Source organism: Carettochelys insculpta, chromosome 3 (genome assembly GCF_033958435.1).
Source record: "Carettochelys insculpta isolate YL-2023 chromosome 3, ASM3395843v1, whole genome shotgun sequence".
NCBI classification, from domain to species: Eukaryota; Metazoa; Chordata; order Testudines; family Carettochelyidae; genus Carettochelys; species Carettochelys insculpta.
Genome location: NC_134139.1, coordinates 73,703,507 through 73,726,078, shown reverse-complemented (window position 1 = coordinate 73,726,078; position 22,572 = coordinate 73,703,507). Strand labels below are relative to the sequence as shown.

Below are 22,572 nucleotides of genomic sequence, written 5' to 3'. Positions count from 1 at the left end.
CTGTGATTCTCTGATAAGGCATGATACGTGTGTTTGGGGGTCCATATAAGTGGCTTATCTGTGTATAACCTGTACATGCTTAAACACTAAATTCCATTGCGGTAGGTAAGTGACTTCCATTGAAATCTATGGGATATTTAAATAGAATGGTCCAAGGCAAACAAAGTTCAGAAATGCTTTAGAGTTACAGAGACAGCGCTTAGGTCACAACCCATTAGCCTATGGGGAGTTGCATGTTCAGTTGTGGAAAAATAATTGTACACTGTGCAGACTGCCCCCCTCTCTGTTAGCTATTAGGAACCAACTGGAGTCCAAGGATTTATATATTGTCTGTATAGTTACTTCTCAGTACTTGTACAACCAGCATCCAGATTGTTTTGCTCTGATTCAGTTTACCTGTCCAGTTCCCACCAGTGTTCTGCAGGGCTGACGCCCGCCTCTTCCCTCCGAGGGAGCTGAGATGGGTGTGAATTATGCATCTTGTGGGTACATATTTTTCAACAGTATGAACTTAAACACATATTTTGTCTGCGATCTTCTAAAGACTAGTACCAGACTGACTGGGTTTTAAACTTCATCTGTGGCAGCTTGCTGGTACAACATTTATTCACAGGAAATCTACTGAAAAAATTTTAAGCCAATAAATAAATAAATAAATAAATAGTAATAACAATAAACAAATGCAAGCTTCTGGGAAAAATACTATTTAAATAATATGAACATTTAATGCCTTTAAGTCTGATATTTTAAATTTAGCCTTTTTCACATGGCAAAGTAGGATATTTGGAAGATTTGTTGAACTCAGAGCCATAATCAAATAACTCACACTGTGGTCAGTCTGAAGCAGGGCACCTCTGTTAGAGATGGGTAATTGAGCACAGGTGTGATCGGAGGCATTACCTGAAACCTTTGGGTTCTGTCGTTTGTCCTTAGCAGTGGCTGGAGGAGGCAGTGGGTGGCAAAGGGGATGAATGCTGGGTCTAGGCAGCTCCTGAGTTCCAGCCAGTTTGCAAACCCAACTGTGGTCAGCCTGGGCCAGAGCATATGCAGCTGCAGCAAGCACAAGACGAGCTGCACTTCAGGGATCTGACCCTGGCAAGGAGGGAGCAGTGGAGCCATTTCAGATTTTAATAGGGGAGGGCAAGTTTAACTGTGTTTCCAGGCACTAACTTAAAACTAAATATTTTTAACAGACAATTAAATTAGGTTTCAGGAACTCTGTATCTAATTCCCATTTAAAGAAAACTGTACACAAAAACCAACTAAAGCCACATTTTAAGTTTATATATAAATTTAAAATGATCAGGAGATAATACCATAAGAGATCCCCAATCCTAAATCTTGAGAGATCCATTTTGGAGCCTTAAATAGGTATCAGAAACACATTTGATACTTTGTCCACCGTTTTAAATAGAGATAAATAAATACAATCTGCTATCTTTCACTAAGAGACACACTCTGTTAATGGTGGGAAAGTATCACTGTTGCCAGTGTGTTTGTGTTTTATTTTGTTGTAAACCAGCAATAAATGTAATTTGCAATTGTTATTTTTTCAGTATTGGATTAAACTGTGCATTGGGGGCAGTGGAAATGAGACCCTTCATTGAAACAATTGGGAAGTGTACAACAGCCTACATCATCTGTTATCCCAATGCAGGTGTGTTGTATATGTGTGTTTGTGTGTGTACACAAAGGAAATTATTCCAGCCTTTCCATACCACTAGAAGTAGTACAGCAAGTAGATAAATGACAGATCAGTCACAGTGTGCATATTGGAAGTACTTCATCCAACCTCCTTTTTTGTTATGTTCCAGCACTCCAAAAAGTTATTCTTTTGCCTTTAAGTTTGTGTAGCATAAATTGTTTGATCATTGTTAGATGTATCGAGAAGTTCAAGCATCAAACCTATAAGCTTTAGTCAGAGTAGTTTCAAGTGCATGATGGATAATTTAAATTTTGGGGGGGCTCAATCTTGTAACCCTTACTTTTCTGAGTAGTCCAAATAGTGTCATTCAGTCTACTTGCTTTAGTAGGGGCCATTCATGTGAAGGACATTTGAAGGATCAGACTCTGATGTTGCCCCAATGCATCTTTTAACAACCATTCTCTGTGAAAGTGAGAAAAGTAAAGATGGGAATATAAAATTACGTTTTACCAATGAAGTTTTGGGTAGTGGATGTAAACTGATTTTTATTTTCAGGCAGCTCAAGTATCTGATATGCTAGGATTTTGCTTCTGAACTATATATATGTTTTAATATATAAAATTTTATTTCCACTTTAGTGACAGGATTTGAAGCCTGTAAAAGAAAATAATTGCTGTGAAAAGCAAATAGTTTAAGGCCAGACCAGACTATTACTTTCGACTCTGTAATTAAGTAAAGGCTACCTTTTATTAAAAGTGTAGCAACTAGTCAGTTGAAAGCAAATAGCAGCACTGTTAACAGATCTCAGTAGCTATAGGAGCATAGCTTTCAGATTAAAGGAAATAATTCTTTTAAAAACAAACTCCAAGGCTTTCTTCCTGCTTTACTGTATTCCACTTTCCAATTTTTTAAGAAATAAATGTCATTACTACTATGTGTTTGAAAGTAAGAATTTTTTTTTTAAATTAGCTGTTGTGAGGAATTCAAAACATTTTCAGGAGAAATTAACAGTAACTCCTTGAATGATGATCTCAAGTGCAAAGAGGCACTTTAGTCCTACATGTGCAGCTGCTTTAAATGTCTTCTCTTTGTGGGGTTTAAACACATTGTGATACTCTAAAAATATTTCTCAAGGTCTGCCCAATGCCTTTGGAGGTTATGATGAAACCCCTGAAGTGACCGCCAAGCACATAAAGGTACGGAATATTTTCTCATGGAAGGGTTTTACTTGCCACAGTAATAACCACACGGTTGTCTCCACGTTTGCTTTATGCAGACTCACTGTACCACTTTAACTGGTTCTCAGGAAGTTGTCACCTGGGTATTAAGCTTGTGTCTGTTGTGTGGGTTGCAAAACCCACTTTTCTCCAGCAATTTATACCCATTTTTGAATGGTGACACTTGCTATCTCAGATCAGGAGAAATTTCTATTTAACAAACTTTGGAACGGTAAGTCATTTTAGCTTGCCCAAGTGCCGCCCCCTCCCCTCCCCCAAAGCCAGGCACCACAAGCCCCCACTGCTACGCCGTCCCCAACCTTTTCCCCCGAGCCAGATCCCCCAGTCCCTCATCTAACCGTATCCTCCTCCCTTCCCTCCAACCCACACTCCTTTGCAGGAGGCAGCTAGCTCCACTTGGGTCTTTGCTGGCTGCCTCCTTTTTACAGCAGCTGTGTTGGGTCGCCCATGTAAAATGGCAAGGGCTGAGAGCTGGAAGCAAAGGCTGGCTCTTTCTTGGAGTGGGGGTGATGACAATGGGGTTGGGTCGCCTCATGCCCCCCCCCCAGAATTTCTTCACGCCCCCGTGTGGGGACATGTCCCCCAGTTTGGGAAACCACATACTAGCAAATGTGAGTAAATAAACTGGAAGGAAAACCATAGGGGTAAAGTTCAGTGGACTTTTTTGAGCTGGGTTTAATTTAATAACATTGCTCCATTTCATTTTTCTTCAGGGAGTTTTAACTTGCTTGATATTTAGAGAATATAGATTTCCTTACCTTAATTTTTGGAAACGGTCTATAACTGCATGCATTTACCAAGTTGAAACTAAATAGTCTTTTCCCTGCATACAGAGTTTTGCTTTGGATGGTTTGGTCAACATAGTTGGAGGTTGTTGTGGTACCACTCCAGCACATATCAGGTAACTTCACAGGCTGTGTTAATGCATTCAAATGCACAGGAAAAGAAAATATCTGTATTGTCCAAACTGGAGTTCCATGCTTTGTGTTAAGAACCCTTTGGGGGAGGGATAGCTCAGTGGTTTGCTCATTGGCCTGCTAAACCCAGGGCTGTGAGTTCAATCCTTGAGGAGGCTGTTTAGGGAGTGGGGTAAATAGATGTCAGGGATGGTGCTTGGTCCTGCCAAGAGGGCAGGGGACTGGACTAGATGACCTCCCAAGCTCCCTTCCAGTTCTAGGAAATGTGTATCTCCAATTATGAAGGCTATGTCTACACCTGAGGGTTTTTGACAGCAAAAGGGCCGTTTTGCCGACAAAACCCGCAGAGCATCCCGATTCCCAAGATGTTCTGTTGCTGGTAAGTTGACAGAACGCAGCAGTTTTGTTGACAGCTGTACCCTGCTCTCCATTAGGAATAACGCTTCTGTCAAAAGAGATCAGTCAACAGAAAGCCAGTGTGGACATGCCAGGGGGCCCTCTGTCAACAGACAGAGCTTCCAGGACACGGGGCAGCCCTGTTTGATGTACTTCTGGTTGGCCATTTTGCCGATAGACCTGTTGGGCAGTCTTGCGATCCGCTTGGCAGTTTGGCCTCAACCTGTTGACAGAAGTTTTGTTGGAAGATATCTTCTGTCGACAAATTCCTGTAATCTAGACATAGAGAACAGACAACTCACGTGAGTTCAAGCTACTGCAGCCCGTGGGGCAGACAGTGCTGTGCTCCTCCATTAGTGGCCTATTGCGGACACAGGAGGGTGGTAAAAACAAGTGTAATGAAGTTGGTCACCTGCCTCGACACAACAGTTGCAGAATAAAACCCTGTCTTTTTCTTTCTCCTACTTTGCATTCTCCTCTGCTGCTCTGATGGTCTGCACAGGGGGTGGGTGAGAGTGCAGGAGGCCTTGCCCGTTACCCCAGCCGATTATGAAGCCAGGAGAGGAAAGACGGCCATGCTGTCATAATAGTTGTGTTTACCCTGTCGCACCTCATGGCTGTTGGGAGCAGCACCCCATTTCAAAGAGCTAGTGAAATCTTTCCCTTGTTGCTGCTCCACTGCAATCCATGTTCAACAAGTCCCAAGTTTGGGATGAGAACTGGTGGGGCTGGGCAGAGGTGTGGAGAATCTGTCTGTCCACTCATAAGTAAATGAGTCATCTGGTAGGAAGGATGATCTTCCATCGTTTCTCTGATATAAATCTTTGGCTCCATACACTTACTGCAGTTTGTATATAATGTATGTTTCTGAAGAGCATTTATTTTGCCTATAGTTGCACGCAATAGAACATGTTGGCCAGTCTGGATTGCAGAGGGCAGGGGTAGCAATGTCTTGTTCTAGTGCATTTATTTTAATAGGACAGAAAATTTTGATTGTAATTAAAAATTTCTCTTCTTGATCCTGGAACTTTTCCCTTCTTCCTTATGTTATTCAGGGAGATTGCTGAAGCAGTGAAAACATGTAAACCTCGCATTCCCCCGTCCTTGGTTTCAGAAGGATATATGCTGCTGTCAGGTAAGAGACAACACGCAGCTTGAGACTTTTGTACTTGGTTATTGCTGTCTGAAGAACAGAAAGGTGGATGAGATCCCAACTTCATAGCTAAAGACTCCAGCTTTTGGAAGTCTTGTGTGCAAATGGAAAGTGTGCAGTTTGGGCCCATCTCTAGTTACAGTTCAACAATTATTGAAACCATCAACTTTACAATCAGCAGAAGTGTCTCTTAAACCTGAACTACGCTGGTCTCAGTCTCATTTAATAATGGTAAATACAGTTTTTACTAGTGGGTCTCAAAGCACTTCATGCGCAAGGATAAGTATATGTTCCTCTTTCCAAATGGAGAAATTTAGGCACAGAGAAGTGAGCTGATGTGCTGCAGGTCATGTGACAAGTGAGATCTCCTAGTGCTAGGGAGGTGACTGGTTACTGTATCATGTTTCTGGTTCGGGATTATAACACATTTTGACTGTTTCGGGTGGAATTAACTCATGACAAATCTGAATCTAGAATGTGCTTTTTGAATACGAGTTGGTTTTACACTCACCAGCGAACCAAAGTCCACTATAAGTCTATGGGCCAGCTCTCTAGCCAGGGCATCATATAACATTTCCAACAAGCAGTTTCGGGGTTAGGTTTGATTTCTTGAAATCAACATAAATTTAATGAGATCTTGACCAAGAGTCTCCAGCAGGAGCCTAACTGCTCTGGGTAGGTCTTCCTCTCAGCTGAGCTCCTTGTTGTTGTCCTTTGATCTCTGGGTTCTGGAGGAGAGAGGGAGAAGAGGTAATTAGTCATAGGTATCAAGCTCTTAAAGGTCCATCTCAACCTATGTTTCCTGTGTAATGAGAACCCTGTTTGATATATTGGCTTTACATCTGTGTTTAACAGATATATCTGGGGTCACAAAGGTTCTGAATATTGTAAATGGACTGGAATGTTGTTAATGAGACAAATTAGCCTTTACCCTTTTGTGGTCAGGAAAGAAGTTACTGATGATCCTTGTTGGGTATGTTTCCAAAGTGATACAAGCACAATTGAGAGTTGTAGTATTAGGTCACATGAACAACAAGAAGTCCTGTGGCACTTGTTTTTGAAGATAGATACAGACTAACACAGCTGCCATTCTCATACAAGTCACATGAAGACATCTACATGTTTGGAAATAAGCCCTGTCCTCGACATTATTAATCAGTCTTCTTGAGGTATTAATATTTTATTCAGTTTATCATTATTTTAATCATGGTGCTGATAGTTTGGGCCACTGGTTTCAAACTTCAGTGGAGTTAATGGCTTAATATTCGGAGGTGCTGAACATCCTCTGCTTCCACTGACTTGCTTCCCTGTAAGCTACATATACTCAATCCCTCTGAACATCAAGACAGTTACTCAGTTGCCTAAAGGTAGGCACCTAAGTTTGAAATTTACAGCTAGGGCTGCTTTATTACATGTGGTATGTAACTACTAAGTTCTGGTATGTAACTACTAAGTTCTAGGGCCCAGTCTTGCAGCAGTTCCACAGGCAAAATTCTGTTGGTGTTGATGAGAGATATATGTCCAGGACACTAGTGTTACCTATATGTAAGTGTCATTATGATTGCTTCCCATCAGTATGCTGGTGCAGTGCCCCACCAATGCCAGTGTTTTTGACCATTTGAGTCTCTGTTTTAAAGGGGCTATAGCTGCTACATCCTGCAGTTAAGGATTTTGCTGTTGAAAGAGGTTGTGTCCATTGCCATGAGAGTTTACCAGGTAAAATGATGTATTTCCAATTCCAGCTTGATATACTGAGGGGTCCACATTCCCACAGATAAAACCTGGCTTTATCTCTTGAACTGGCAATAAGTTGCATGTTCTCTACAATGTTTTCATTTTTCCCCTGCCTTTTCACAAATGTTTTCTAAAATGTCCCTTTAGGTCTCGAGCCCTTCAGGATCGGGCCATACACCAACTTTGTTAACATAGGTGAACGCTGCAATGTGGCAGGATCAAAGAAGTTTGCTAAGCTCATCATGGCAGGCAACTATGAGGTGAGCATCTTATTTAATTTATGCCTTTGACATGTATAACAGTTTCGGCCAGCGGAATGCGCCCCCCTCTGGGGTGATGCAGGCCTCCGCGCCTTTTCCAAGTCGGGTACTGCCGAACCTGGGGCAGACAGCTGTCTTCCTGGAGTCTAGTTCTGTTTAACGGGGCTGTAGGCAGGTAATGTAAGTTCCCGGGGTCTGGACAAGGCCAACCTACCGCCCAGTCACAGCCCTAGGCCTGGGCAAACATCCAACACAGTTATCAGTTCAAGGCTCCTAGAAGCACCATTAGAGAGCTCTGGCCCTGGTTCAGGGCGAACAGTGAACAAACAGTCAACAGTTTAGGTCACCCGGCCCCTGGTGCAGGGCAGGGCAGCAAACAAACAGTTAGAGAGCCAAGGCCCTGCTTCAGATGGGAGCCGCAAACAAACACCCACCGAAAGCGGTGTGGGTTAGGAGGGGCATGGGGCTTGTGGCCCCAGGGGCTGCTTTGTGTGGGACGGGGCGCAGGTGTTCTGGGGCTGCCCACCAAGGCCTCTTTGGCACCCACTACACACTACTTTATCTAAACATTATTTCAGTTAATATATTTACAGTATTTTTCCATTGCATTGCATTACTAGTTACTCCTTAGGTCTACACATAGCCCCTCCTTCTTCACCAGCTGTGGCAAGGTAAATTCTCCTCTTTAGTTTTTCATTTTTTCTCAGTGCTCTTCTTTACTTAGGTTCCCAGATGAGCATAATAGCTTTTGATGTATCCATAGAGTATTACCAAGTGCTTTGTTAGCTAGTGTTACTGAAAAATCTGTTTCTCCATTAATACTAGCTTTACAGCCAAGAGGTCTTGAGAAAATAAATATTTCTCGAGTCTGTATATTACAGATCTGGCCTTTGTTCTGTTTGCATCTTATCAAGTGATCATGATTTGGTCATGTTTTGCTTCAACTACTTGGACCTGCTAGATACTGAGAGGTATCTTCCATAGTTCCCATACTGAGGACCTGGTATCTATTTGAAACTTTAGCTTGTGTGGTCTTTCTTCTGGTCCTCTTCTCTCTGATGGCCACAGCCTTCCTGTTCTCATCTATATCCAATGTAACAATGTGGAATGTTAATGTAAGCTCTTATCTCTGATGATTATGAACTTCCAAACCTCCTCGCTGATTTCTCTCTCTCTCTCTTTTTTCCTTGAGGGTTAGTTCTGTTCTTCTTTGATCCTGGCATACTGATGTTTTCCCAAACCTGGCTGTCTGGGAACTGCTCATGTTCTCTGATGCTCAGTAGCATTACAACTTGCCTCTCCAAACCACAAATCCTTTCTTCCAGCACAGTGACCAACTTGTAGCTCATGCACAGGAAATCTCTTCTGATTCAAGTAGGAAGGAGAAGATGGCACATCCCCTGGAGATCTCCTTGCTAGGTCCATCTCTGGCCACCTTAATATCACATGTAGTGCTGAAAGGAAAGTCTTTCTCTCTCCCACTTGTAACTTGCTCCAAAATGGCTGTGTTTGTTGCTCTCAAGTCTGTGTAGCAAGTGACCTTTTATTCCAAGTATCAGAGGGGTAGCCGTGTTAGTCTGGATCTGTAGCAGCAACGAAGGGTCCTGCGGCACCTTATAGACTAACAGAAAAGTTTAGAGCATGAGCTTTCATGAGTTAACTCACTTCTTCAAATGCTGGTCCTGGAAGTCTGCAAGGCCAGGTATAAATAGGCCAGAGCAAGGCTGGGGATAACAAGGTTAGCTCAGTCAGGAAGGCTGAGTTGTATTGTCATCAGTAGATCTGGAGGTGTGAACTCCAAGAGAGGGGAAGCTGCTTTTGTATTTAGCCAGCCATTCACAGTCTTTGTTTAATCCTGAGCTGAGGGTATTGAATTTGCCGATGAATTGTAGCTCAGCAATTTCTCTTTGGAGTCTGGTCTTGAAATTTCTTTGCTGCAGGATAGCTACTTTTAAATCTGCTACTGTGTGTCCTGGGAGATTGAAGTGCTCTCCTATGGGTTTTTGTATATTGCCATTTCTGATGTCTGATTTGTGTGCATTTATTCTTTTACGTAGAGACTGTCCAGTTTGTCCGATGTATATGGCAGAGGGGCATTGCTGGCACATGATGGCATAAATTACATTGGTAGATGTGCAGCTGAATGAACCCACGATGGTGTGGCTGATCCGGTTAGGTCCTGTAATGATGTTGCTGGTGTGTATATGTGGGCAGAGCTGGCAACGAGGGATCTACAACCCATCCTGGACAATGATCCCACACTTTCACAGGCCTTGGGAGGCAGACCTATCATTGCTCATAGACAACCTGCCAACCTAAAACAAATCCTAACAAGCAACTATACGCCGCACCACAGTCACTCTATCTCAGGGACCCATCCATGCAGGGACCCATCCATGCAGCAAACCTCATTGCCAGCTCTGCCCACATATACACACCATCAACATCATTACAGGACCTAACCGGATCAGCCACACCATCGTGGGTTCATTCAGCTGCACATCTACCAATGTAATTTATGCCATCATGTGCCAGCAATGCCCCTCTGCCATATACATCGGACAAACTGGACAGTCTCTACGTAAAAGAATAAATGCACACAAATCAGACATCAGAAATGGCAATATACAAAAACCCATAGGAGAGCACTTCAATCTCCCAGGACACACAGTAGCAGATTTAAAAGTAGCTATCCTGCAGCAAAGAAATTTCAAGACCAGACTCCAAAGAGAAATTGCTGAGCTACAATTCATCGGCAAATTCAATACCCTCAGCTCAGGATTAAACAAAGACTGTGAATGGCTGGCTAAATACAAAAGCAGCTTCCCCTCTCTTGGAGTTCACACCTCCAGATCTACTGATGACAATACAACTCAGCCTTCCTGACTGAGCTAACCTCGTTATCCCCAGCCTTGCTCTGGCCTATTTATACCTGGCCTTGCAGACTTCCAGGACCAGCATCTGAAGAAGTGAGTTAACTCACGAAAGCTCATGCTCTAAACTTTTCTGTTAGTCTATAAGGTGCCGCAGGACCCTTTGTTGCTTTTATTCCAAGTCTTCCTGTGTAACTCAGAGCAGAACCGATCTATAATTATTGGATGATCAAAACTTTACGGTTGATCTTCCAGATTTCTATTTTGCCACATTTGTTAAGACGTGGCAGAAGTGATCTCTTTGGGCTCAGCCGTCAATCCCTATACTTCACACTATCCTATGGAATAAGGGGCGTCAACATGAGCCTGAAGATCTCTGAACTACGCTAGGGCAGAAAGTCGATTCTGATATGTTGGTTCTAGCTATGCTAGTGAGGTAGCTAGAACTGCATATCTGACATAGACTTTGTTCCCTAGTGCAGGGTTGCCCCTCACTATGCAGGAGTGGTTAACCACTCAGTGCCTCCAAAGCAGCAGGACTTCTCAAAGATCCAAGAGTTAGAGCCTCCTGGTCTTTACCAGCACACTGATCAAAGCTCCAGGAATACATAAAGGACACCCAATTAATTTATATCAACAAAGGAACCTTTATAGTAAACTTATTTAGAAAAGGAGATGCTCTCATCTTGATAATCTGTAACATAGGGTGAATTCAGAGAGCTTTTTTTGGGATGGCAAAATAATGTCTCCACCATAACTAACTCATGTGTTCTGCTTATTTCTTTTAACTCCCTTTCTTTAGGAAGCTCTGAGTGTAGCCAAAGCCCAAGTTGAGATGGGAGCCCAGATTTTGGATATCAATATGGATGATGGAATGCTGGATGGGCCAAAAGCAATGGCCAGATTTTGTAACTTCATTGCTTCAGAACCTGACATTGCTAAGGTTGTACTTGATTCATCCCCGAGTACATGCAATCTGATTTTTGTTGATATGTGAATCACCTGTCACTAAAATGTTGATATGATTTATCATATTAGTGAACAGAAAGTGTGTGTGTGAAGTTATCCTCCACTAATTTTGGTTTTGGGAAAGCCACAGGCATCAGAATTTGGGTTCTTTCCTTCCCTTTAGGATGGTGTCCCACATGCTAAATGCTAGGCAGCATAATGGCCTTCCCCGGGAGCACAGTTTTTGACCACACTCCAGATTTGAGCTGCATTGTCTTTTATTGCCAACTCGAAGGCTTGCTATGTTTTTCCTTTAGTTGGCAGAGCAGAATGTTGAGTCTTTTTTAAAATCACCATGCATAAAATAAACTGGCAGTAGACTGCTGTGCTGAGCATCCTTCTCTGACACTCAGTATCATTTCAACCTGCATCCTACCTAAATCTTGTCTGGTTGCAGAACAAGGGTCCAGAGTTTGCTGTAGATATAGGAAAATCTCCCATATGATACTAAATCCTACTGATGCCAAGCAATTTAGCTTTCTAAAAACAAATACTTGCATGCTGGAAGATAAGGTGGGAGGGGAGGGAAAGAGGAGGTCCAGAGAGGAGAGACATCTCTGGTTAATGTACACATTGTGGAGGAGCTGTAGCAGCTCTGTATTTAAAGTTGCGTGGAGAATTGCACTGAAAGCAAGGATTCTGGGTGCTGGGGTTTTTTGTAGATGTCACTTTTGTTCCTGCTCTTGAACAGGCCTGAAAACCTAATGAATATTGTGTTAGCTTTTTCATCGAGTGTCCCCGTGGGTGCTCCACAATAGGTGTCGGGCTCGCCCGGCGCCGCAGATCAGAATTCTTCCAGCAGTTTCTCCTGGATCGCGCATGCGCCGGTGCGCGCCGCTCCCCTGGCCGCGTGCGCGATCCGGTCCCCACCAGTTCCTTCTCAACCGCCATCGGCTGCAGATGGAATCCGCTCAGGCTACGGCCAGAGTCAGATTAGATAGTGTTTCTACGTGCAAATTGTTGTTTTTTTCTGGTTAAAAAAAAAAAAAGAGGACAAAGAGAATATCAAAAATATATATATATAATAAAAAGAGAGAATGGAGCGAAGAAGAAGAGTGGACGTAAGGCCAGTAGGCCGCCCGCTGCCCTGCAGGCTGGTGTCCGCGATTCAGGTAAACAGGCACAGATTAAGTGCTAAGTACCCTATTAACAGTAAAAGACTCACCGCGATGGCCTCTTCAGGTTTTAAAAAGTCTGAGTCTTGCCGTGAAGCTATGCCGGCCTCCGATGGGCACAGTGAATGTATCCGATGCCTGGGGGAAACCCAGAAGTGTTCCCACTGTGCTAAGCTCACAGCCAGGGCCAGGAAAGACAGAGAAATGCGTCTTAAAATGCTCTTGTTTGACAAGGCCCTCCAGCCGGACTTGCTGGAGAGGCCTCAACCAGAAGGGCCCTCTGGGTTCCACAAGAGGAAGGCAGCTTCTTTGACCCCCTCGGAGCAGAAACGGAGGAAGCTCTCCCCAGCTCAATCCTTGCTGGCGGTTTCAGCGAGCGGGATGGGCGGAGCGCACAGCCCCCAGCCGCATACTCAGGCAAGCGGCAGCACGGCAGCGCACGTGGCAGAGGCTGAGCCTCCGGTTACAAAACAGCCGGCACGCGCGGCGCCTAGAGCGTCAGCCAGGCTAGCGCTGGAACCGGCAGCACCGACCCCCACAGCACCAACGGTGCAGGGCCAACAGGCACGGAGCCTGCAGGCACCGGAGGATGTTACCCGCATGGCACCACAGCTGAGCAGGCCGAGCGCGGCGCCGACAGCGGGGCTGAGATCCCCAGCGTGGGAGGGGGCGGTGCCAGCCCCGCAGGGGAGGGGAAAGGCAAGAACAAAAACCTGGCACCGCAGCCCTTCTCTGGACAGGGCTGCGCTGCTACTGACAACAAGCCCTCCCCCTGTGCTACACACACCGCCCAGAAGGCCTGGGTCTCCACCGGCCTATCCAGAACCTCCTTCTCCGTTTCTCCAACAATGTCACCATGGCTTGGGCCACCTTCACCCTTTCTGGGATTGGACCCCCTGGAGTACTACCACAAACCTGTTTCACCGCTATCTGTGTCATCGCGGAGGTCTCGTTCTCCCAGACATCGGGGGTATACACCCCGAGAGTGGTCCAGGTCTCCATCCCCGGACCCGTGCCCGTGCTGCCACGGTCGTTCTTATCATGCTGGACACAGACACCCCAGGCCTATGCCCAGGGGAAGTGGGAACCCTGGCCGTCCAATACCCCCATGGACACTCTCGATCGGGGATGGAAACACAGTTATCTCAAGGGGAGTTAATTTTAGAACCCTGAGACTTTCCTTCGCAATCCTCCAGCGAGCAGGTGTATCATCGGCCGCAGGAACCTGAGAGTTCGAGGGAGGTTTATCCTAGTGGTTCCTCCTCATCCTCCCCAGATGAGGCCATGGCCCCCGGGGATGTCGCTCCCCCGGATGACCTCAAACAGTTCCAGGAGCTGTTTAAAGGGGTGGCTTTCACGCAAGGCATTCAAACGGCAGAAGTGCAGGAGAAACATCACAAACTTCTGAAAAATTTGAGACCCCCGGCTTCATCCAAAATTGCTATCCCGCTGGACGAAGCCATTATGGAGTCAGCCACCACCATATCGCAGACTCCGGCCTCCGCTCCGCCTATGAACAAGAGAGCGGATAAGAAGTACTTCATCCCAGCAAAGGGCATGGAGTTCTATTCAGTCACCCACAACCAAATTCTTTGGTGGTCGAGTCGCCCCAGCAGAGGTCAAAGACTTCTCAGTACAAATCGGGGGGATCAGACAAAGATGCCAAGAAGCTAGATCTGTTTGGCAGGAAGGTATATTCCTCTTCTACCCTGCTACTGAGAGTGGCAAATTATGTGGCACGCCTAGCGAACCATAATTTTGATAATTACTCCAGGCTTACTTCTCTCATGGATTCACTTCTGGAAGATAAGAAGCCGGTGTTAAAGGCAATTGTGCAAGAGGGCTACACAGCTTCGAGAACGGGAGTCCAGATCGCCCTGGATGTGGCAGATACGGCGGCACGCTCAACGGCTACAGCAGTGGTCATGCATAGAGAATCTTGGCTCCAGACATTGGGTATCCCGAGGGACCTACAGGCGAAGATCATGGATCTTCCCTTTGACATGCAAAAGTTGTTCGCAGACTCAACTGACTCGGTCCTCCACTCTAGTAAGGACTCGAGAGCTGCACTTAGAACCCTGGGTATTTATACTCCTCCATATAGGAAGAAAAAATATTACACTCAGCAAAGACGTTACCCGTACCAACCACAGCGTGCGCAGTATCAATGGGGCTACAACCAAGGGCGACATCAACAACAGCAACAGTACAGAACTCCCAGACGACATTCTCAACAAAGCCGTACACCCTCGGGACAGGCCCAAAGGCAACAAGTTTGACAGGCATGTCGAGGGCTGCACTATCACTACCATCACCCAATGCCACTCTCATCTCGTGTTCCATCATCGCCTCAGACCGTTTCACTCCCAATGGCAAAAGATCACCGCAGACAAATGGGTGCTGGAGATCATAGTCACGGGTTACGCTATCCCCTTCCAGTCGCTCCCACCGTCGAAGCCTCCTTCCAGGCCTCACCTCTGGGATGCTAACCACGAGGCAAGGCTCAAGCAGGAGGTGGACCGCCTTATGTTCATAGGGGCGGTGGAAAGAGTGCCGGAACAATTCCAGGGGAAAGGTTTTTATTCACGCTACTTCCTCACAGAGAAGAAAACAGGAGGCTGGAGGCCCATTTAGATCTTCGGGGCCTCAACTGCTACTTACGCAAGCAACATTTTCGGATGATTACAGTTGCCTCCATACTCACGGCACTGGACGATGGAGATTGGTTTGCAGCCCTCGACTTACAAGATGCTTACTTTCATATAACGATCCACCCAGCACACAGGCGCTTCCTCCGCTTTATGGTCGGCAAGGAACACTTCCAGTACAGGGTTCTTCCATTCGGCCTCTCCTCGGCCCCCAGAGTCTTTACCAAAACCCTGGCAGTGGTGTCAGCCTACCTGCACAGACCCGGGGTGTTTATCTTCCCATACCTGGATGACTGCCTGCTGAAAGGGGCCTTGAAGGCAGAGGTCCTACGCATGATCTGCGTCACAGCGGACACGTTTTCTTCACTGGGCCTAGTCATCAACCTCGCGAAGTCAAAGACCGACCCCACACAAGACATAGAGTTCATAGGGGCACGCATAAACTCTATCACAGCAAGGGTGTACCTACCCGACGCCCGCCTCAGCGCCATCAGTTCTCTGGTGCAAGTCATCACATACAGCCCCACGGTGCCGGTCTTAACGTGCTTACAGCTGCTGGGCCACATGGCGGCAGCGATGTTTGTGGTACAAAATGCCAGATTGCACATGCGAAGCCTGCAGCATTGGCTGGCAAGCGTCTACAAACCGGCATCCCACACTGTCCACAGGGTGGTGTTGCCCACGACAGAGGTGCGCAGATCCCTGGCGTGGTGGGTAAACCCCAAGAACCTGCTAGCAGGGGTGCCTTTTCACCAACCACAAATTTCTATTTTTCTTACTACTGACGCCTCCCACATAGGATGGGGAGCACACATCGGCAACAAGGTGACGCAAGGGCTATGGTTCCCTGCGGAACAGACACTGCACATAAACATACTGGAGCTCAGAGCAGTGTTCAACGCCTGCAAACATTTTCGAGACCACATATATGGCAAAGTAGTCGGGATCAATACAGACAATACCTCCACTATGTTTTACATAAATCGACAAGGAGGAGCCCGATCCCGTGCCCTATGTGCGGAAGCAGTCCGACTGTGGAACTGGTGCATCGCCAACAACATAACGTTGAAAGCCTCGTACTTGCCGGGCGCTCACAACGTGAAAGCAGATCAGCTGAGCAGGCGCTTCGCACTCACGCACGAGTGGCAGATCCGCTACGACCGATCTTTTATACATGGGGGTTTCCCCAGATCGATCTGTTTGCCACCCAGCACAACAAGAAGTGTCCCCAGTACTGCTCCAGGGCAGGAGTGGGGTGGGGGTCCCAGGGGGACGCATTCATGATTTCATGGAAGGGCCCCCTACTTTACGCGTTCCCTCCCACAGCGCTTATCCACAAGGTCTTGCAGAAAGCCAGAAGGAAAAGAGCTCGCATGATACTAGTAGTCCCTACGTGGGATCGGCAGCAATGGTTTCCCTTGCTTCTGCGCATGTCGGACCGCCCACCGCTTCCTCTACCAGTGGCTCCCGACCTACTCACGCAGGCTCAGGGGTCCATGGTGCACCCGCACCCTCAGTGCCTGCGCCTACAAGCATGGCTAATCCATGGCTCAGCTCCTTAGAGAGCACGTGTACGGAGAGAGTACAACAAGTCCTGGAATGTAGCCGAAGGACTTCCACCAGGAAGACTTACAAGCAGAAATGGACTCGATTCACAGCCTGGTGTTCCGCCAAGCAGTTAGCTCCCCTTGATGTTCCTATACTGATAATACTAGAATACTTATTGGACCTCAAGAGGGGCGGGCTTTCCTTATCCTCGCTAAAAGTCCACCTTGCCGCTATATCAGCCTTTCGGCATACAGAGGAGGGGCCCACAGTATTCGCCCATCCTATAGTTACCAGGTTCTTGAGGGGTTGGTAAACCTGTACCCCCCTCGGAAACTGCTTCCACCATCGTGGAGCTTGGACTTGGTGCTCAGCACACTAACGGGTCCACCTTTTGAACCATTAGCCACAGTTCCCCTACGTCTCCTTAGGATAAAAACAACCTTCCTCCTTGCAATTACGTCAGCTCGCAGGATCAGTGAGCTCGCAGCAGTTATGGCAACGCCACCCTGCACAGTATTCTCAAAGGAGGCGGTAACCTTACGGCTGCACCCAGCCTTTGTTCCAAAAGTTTCTTCAGAGTTCCATCTTAACGAACCAATGGTTTTACCCTCGTTTTACCCGAAGCTTCACAGCTCCAGCAAAGAGGCATGCCTACACCTCCTGGACGTGAGGAGGGCGTTGGCGTTCTACATAGACAGAACTAAATCCTTCCGGAAAATGGACAGGCTTCTAGTGTCTGTCGCTCCCAGGTCAAAAGGGGAAGGCCTCTCTTCACAGAGAATTTCCAAGCACATTGTGTCCTGTATAAAAATGTGCTACGAGCTTTGAAAGACTCCTTTGCTGGCCCCGCCTAGGGCTCACTCCACCAGGGCGGTGGCGGCGTCAACAGCTTTCTTCAAGGGCATCGCGTTGAAAGATATCTTTAGAGCGGCGACCTGGTCATCCTACGACACCTTCGCCAAGCATTATGCGCTACATCGGGTATTCTAAGAGGATACCCGTCTGTCGACAGCAGTCCTTTCGGGGGCAAGCTGCACATAAACCGATCACCCACCTCCTTTCTTGGGTTACTGCTGGGTATTCACCTATTGTGGAGCACCCACGGGGACACTTGATGAAGAAAGAGAAGTTACTCACCGTAGTAACAATGGTTCTTTGGGATGTGTCCCCGTGGGTGCTCCACCACCCGCCCATCCTCCTCACTTCAGATCTCTGTCTAGTGTTTTTCAGGAGCATTCGAGGCAGTTGGTCAAGGAACTGGCGGGGACCGGATTGCGCACGTGGCCGGGGGTGTGCAGGGGAGCAGCGGGTGCCAGCGCATGCGCGATCCAGGAGAAACTGCTGGAAGAATTCTGATCTGCGGCGCCAGGTGAGCCCAACACCTATTGTGGAGCACCCACGGGGACACATCTCAAAGAAGCACCGTTACTACGGTGAGTAACTTCTCTTTTTCCAGCCTTCTGTTTAAGTTGGTGGAGGGCAGTCAGGGAAAATGTGCAGCTAATTTGCACCTTCCCTCTTTGTTTATATTTCATCTGGATCCAGGTGCCCTTATGCATTGATTCCTCAAATTTCTCTGTAATTGAAGCTGGCTTGAAGTGTTGCCAGGGGAAATGCATTGTGAACAGCATCAGCCTCAAGGAAGGCGAAGATGACTTCTTGGAAAAAGCAAGAAGGATTAAGTTATACGGAGCTGCTGTGGTTGTTATGGCTTTTGATGAAGTGGGTCAAGTGAGTGTCGTTTTTCTTATTATGTGGCAGATTTTACTTTCTGAGGGGAGAAAAGGGTTCTTATTCACATAGGAGGAGGAGGAGGAGGTAAAATGCGGTTGTAGTCAGAGCCAAAATTGATTCAGTACCTATATAGTGGGTGGGGAACTAGTTTGTCTGGATCTGGGCCTTGTGGGCCAGATCAGGCTAGCTGGTGCTGGATCCAGGCTGCAAGCTCTGCCCGGGGCAGGCCGGGGGTTCCTCTGGGCTCCACTGCCAATTAGTTTTTCTCACAGCAGACTCCCCATCTGCACCCTGCTTCTGCCCCGTCCCTTGCAGACCCCTCATCCCCATCCTGACTCCTCCCTTCCCGACCCTGCACCCCAAACCCTCCTGCATCTTTCCTCCCATCCAGACCCATATCCCCACAGCTCTCCTGTACTCCCCTCCCTCCCAGATCCATCCACCGACCCACAGCCTGCGCCAGTACTTCCTTCCCACCCAGATCCACCCACTCACAGCCTGTGCCTGTCCTCATTTTTTTTGCTTCTCACTGATGAGTTAGCAATACAGTGATGTGGGTAGTCTATTTGAAACCACTGGGTTGATGGAATTGAATATAGCACACTATGAGAATAAGTGTGACAGGAACATACCTGAACCACTTAAGCTACATCTACACTTGCATGCCTATTTCAAAAGTGAAATGCAAATGAGGGAAATTGAAAATGCAAATGAGACACTGATTTACATATCTTGTGCTTCATTTGAATAATCTCTTTTGAAGATGGGGGTTTATTTTCAAAAGAGCCCCGTCTGCCCTGCTGTCTTTCGAAATAATCTCTCCCGAAAAGAGATTATGCAAATGAAGCACATGATATGTAAATCAGTGCTTCATTTGCATTTTTGTTTTCCCTTATTTGCGAGGAATGCAAGTGTAGACATAGTCTTAGCTGCACAACCAAGGAGGAGGCCAAGGTCTACCTGTAGTAGCGATATTAGTGGCCACAGGGCTCTGCCACATATTCTAGATCAGGTGTGTCCAGCCCACGGGCCGCATGCGGCCCTGGACAGCTAGTAATGCGGCCCCACAAGATTGTAAACTTTTAACATTATTATGTGATTTTTAGCGATGTTTTTCATGACTCGATTGCGTGGTACTCGAGCGCGGACTGCGTAGGCGACAACGGAACGCTGTGTAGGGGAGGGCGCAGCGCAGTGCTAACTTCGCCTCCTGCGCCTGCCACACACAGTCAGTCGAATCGAAACCCACGTGTGTCAGACGTTATATGCGCTTGTGCGACTTGGCGAGTAAAACGCAACAATTACCGCTAATACATGTGTGATAATGTGACGTGTGTGTGCCTGTGAAGACAGGCGTTTATTGTTATTAACCCAGCAAACAAATGCTAAGTTTTTTTGCTGGGAAGCAGACATGTAAGTTTTCTTATTTAATTATTGCACTTGGGCTTGTTGTATTACTTTGTAAAATAATTTAATAAGTTAAAATAAGTTAAAATAGTTTTTTAACAGCTGTGGTGGAGTAAGTACAAAAATGAATCAAATAGTTTTTTGCTCATGATATTGATATAATTACATATACAACATCGCTAATACTAGAAAAATCAATGGTTGCTTATTTATTAATTTTTTTATCCGAGCATGGCTTCAACATTGTGTCAAAAGAAAACAGAACCCAAAAAAAGAAAAATCGTGGATGAAGGAAGAGTGTTCAATGAAAAATGGACAGATGAGTACTTTTTTGTTGAGACAAATAATAAGGCACTATGCTTAATTTGTAGGGAAATCATGTCAGTTTTCAAAGATTACAATTTGAAAAGACATTATATGCAAAAACGTGCTGCCAAATTTGATGCATATCAAGGAATGTTTCGTAAAGACAAAATAGCGGAACTGAAAAAAAGTCTGTCATCTCAACAATTTTTTTTTAAAAAATTACAACTCAAACAGACTCTATTGTGAAAACTAGTTATGTGGTAGCAAATCTGATTGCAAAAAAATCAAAACCATTTACTGATGGTGAGTTTATTAAGCAATGTATGGAAAGCGTGGCAGATATAATTTGTCCTGTTAAAAAAAAAATGGTTTTTTCTAAAATCAGTTTGTCTCACCAGACTATAGCCAGGAGAATTGAAGAAATAGGAAAATCTATCGAAAGAGATTTGGAGAGTAAAGCTGCTAATTTCAAATTTTATGCTTTCGCAATAGATGAAAGTACTGATGCTACAGATACGGCTCAACTTGCCATTGTTATTAGGGGTATTGATAACGAATACAATCTCACTGAAGAAATGGTTTCTTTGGTGCCATTAAAAGACACAACTAAATCTCTTGATTTGTATGAAGCAGTAAAAATTACATTAAAGCGATTTTCTTTAACCTTTGCCAACATATCTGGTATAGCTACTGAGGGCGCCCTGGCTGTGGTTGGTAAAAAAGAGGGACTTAGAAGACGGTGCAATTGCCGCCGGCAACTCACGTTTGATGAAATATCACTGCATCGTACATCAAGAAAATTTATGCACGAAAGCTTTAAAAATGGATGATGTCATGCAAATTGTCATCAAAGCTGTGAATTTCATAAGATCCAGGGGATTGAATCATCGCCAATTCCAGGAGTTCCTTAAAAGTATGGATGCTGATTATGGGGACATCATTTACTTTTCTGCAGTAAGGTGGCTAAGTCGGAGTAAAATGTTGAAAAGATTTTATAATTTGCGAAATGAAATCAAGTCATTTATGGAATCAAAAGGAAAATTTGCGCCAGAATTTGAAGATGAAAAATGGCTCACAGATTTAACATTTTTGGTGGATTTGACCGCTCATTTAAATGAGTTAAACATGTGTCTTCAAGGTGAAAATCAACTTTTCTGTGCTATGTTTCAAACCATAACAGAGTTTGAAATAAAACTTAAATTATGGCTAGCTCAAGTTATGGCAAATAATTTTATGCATTTTGATACGTTGGCTAAACACAGTCCTGTGAACAGTGAAAAATATGCAGCCTTGCTTTCCGTTTTGATAAAGGAATTTGATAATAGGTTTCAAGATTTTTGAAAAAATCATCAATTTTTGGTATATTTGCAACTCCATTTTCAGTCAACATAACTACATTACCTGCGAATTTTCAAATGGAATGTATAGAGTTACAATCAGACATTCAACTCAAAGAAAAATTTGATCGTGTCTCTTTACTAGACTTTTATAAGTCCTATTTTCCCAGAGAAAAATATCCCTCGCTTCACAATCATGCCTTATTCTTGTCATTGCTTTTTGGCAGTACATACATTTGTGAACAACTTTTTTCAAGGATGAAGCACACGAAGAATAAAATTAGATCAAAATTTTCTGACGAGCACCTTGAGAACTCACTAAGGCCGTGTCTACACATGCACGCTACTTCGAAGTAGCGGCGCCAACTTCGAAATAGCGCCCGTCACGGCTACACGTGTTGGGCGCTATTTCGAAGTTGAAATCGACGTTAGGTGGCGAGACGTCGAAGTCGCTAACCCCATGAGGGGATGGGAATAGCACTCTACTTTGAAGTTGAACGTCGAAGTAGGGCACGTGTAGACGATCTGCGTCCCGCAACATTGAAATAGCGGGGTCCGCCATGGCGGCCATCAGCTGAGGGGTTGAGAGACGCTCTCTCTCCAGCCCCTGCGGGGCTCTATGGTCATTGTGTGCAGCAGCCCTTAGCCCAGGGCTTCTGGCTGCTGCTGCCGCAGCTGGGGATCCATGCTGCATGCATAGGGTCTGCAACCAGTTGTCGGCTCTGTGGATCTTGTGTTGTTTAGTGCAACTGTGTCTGGGAGGGGGCCCTTTAAGGGAGTGGCTTGCTGTTGAGTGCGCCCTGTGACCCTGTCTGCAGCTGTTCCTGGCACCCTTATTTCGATGTGTGCTACTTTGGCGTGTAGACATTCCCTCGCAGCGCCTATTTCGATGTGGTGCTGCCCAACGTCGAAGTTGAACGTCGACGTTGCCAGCCCTGGAGGAAGTGTAGACGTTATTCATCGAAATAGACTATTTCGATGTCGCTACATTGAAATAAGCTATTTTGATGTAGTGTGCACGTGTAGACATAGCCTAAGAATTACAACCACTTCCATCGAACCAGACATTGATGCATTGGTTTCACAAAAACAAGCTCAAATATCCCACTAGTTTTATGTTTATGTTGCCCTCTTTTGTTTTAATGTTATAATAAAAAATATTAAAAAAAAAGGAAGTTTGTTATTTATATACATTAACTATATTATGTATGTTATATGCGGCCCAAGACAATTCCTCTTCACTTAATGCGGTC

At 45.6% G+C, this 22,572-nt stretch overlaps 1 protein-coding gene across 2 annotated transcripts in view; it reads left to right on the top strand.

The window, feature by feature from the left end:
- The window catches only part of MTR (5-methyltetrahydrofolate-homocysteine methyltransferase), a 132,691-nt gene that overhangs the window by 48,488 nt on the left and 61,631 nt on the right, over window positions 1–22,572 (top strand). For both annotated transcript variants that reach the window (XM_074990112.1, XM_074990111.1), the window contains exons 9-15: window positions 1,557–1,657; window positions 2,780–2,841; window positions 3,717–3,784; window positions 5,252–5,331; window positions 7,231–7,343; window positions 11,019–11,159; window positions 18,081–18,266. In XM_074990112.1, coding sequence (XP_074846213.1) covers window positions 1,557–1,657; window positions 2,780–2,841; window positions 3,717–3,784; window positions 5,252–5,331; window positions 7,231–7,343; window positions 11,019–11,159; window positions 18,081–18,266 — 751 coding nt within the window. The remainder of the gene's footprint in view (window positions 1–1,556; window positions 1,658–2,779; window positions 2,842–3,716; window positions 3,785–5,251; window positions 5,332–7,230; window positions 7,344–11,018; window positions 11,160–18,080; window positions 18,267–22,572) is intronic.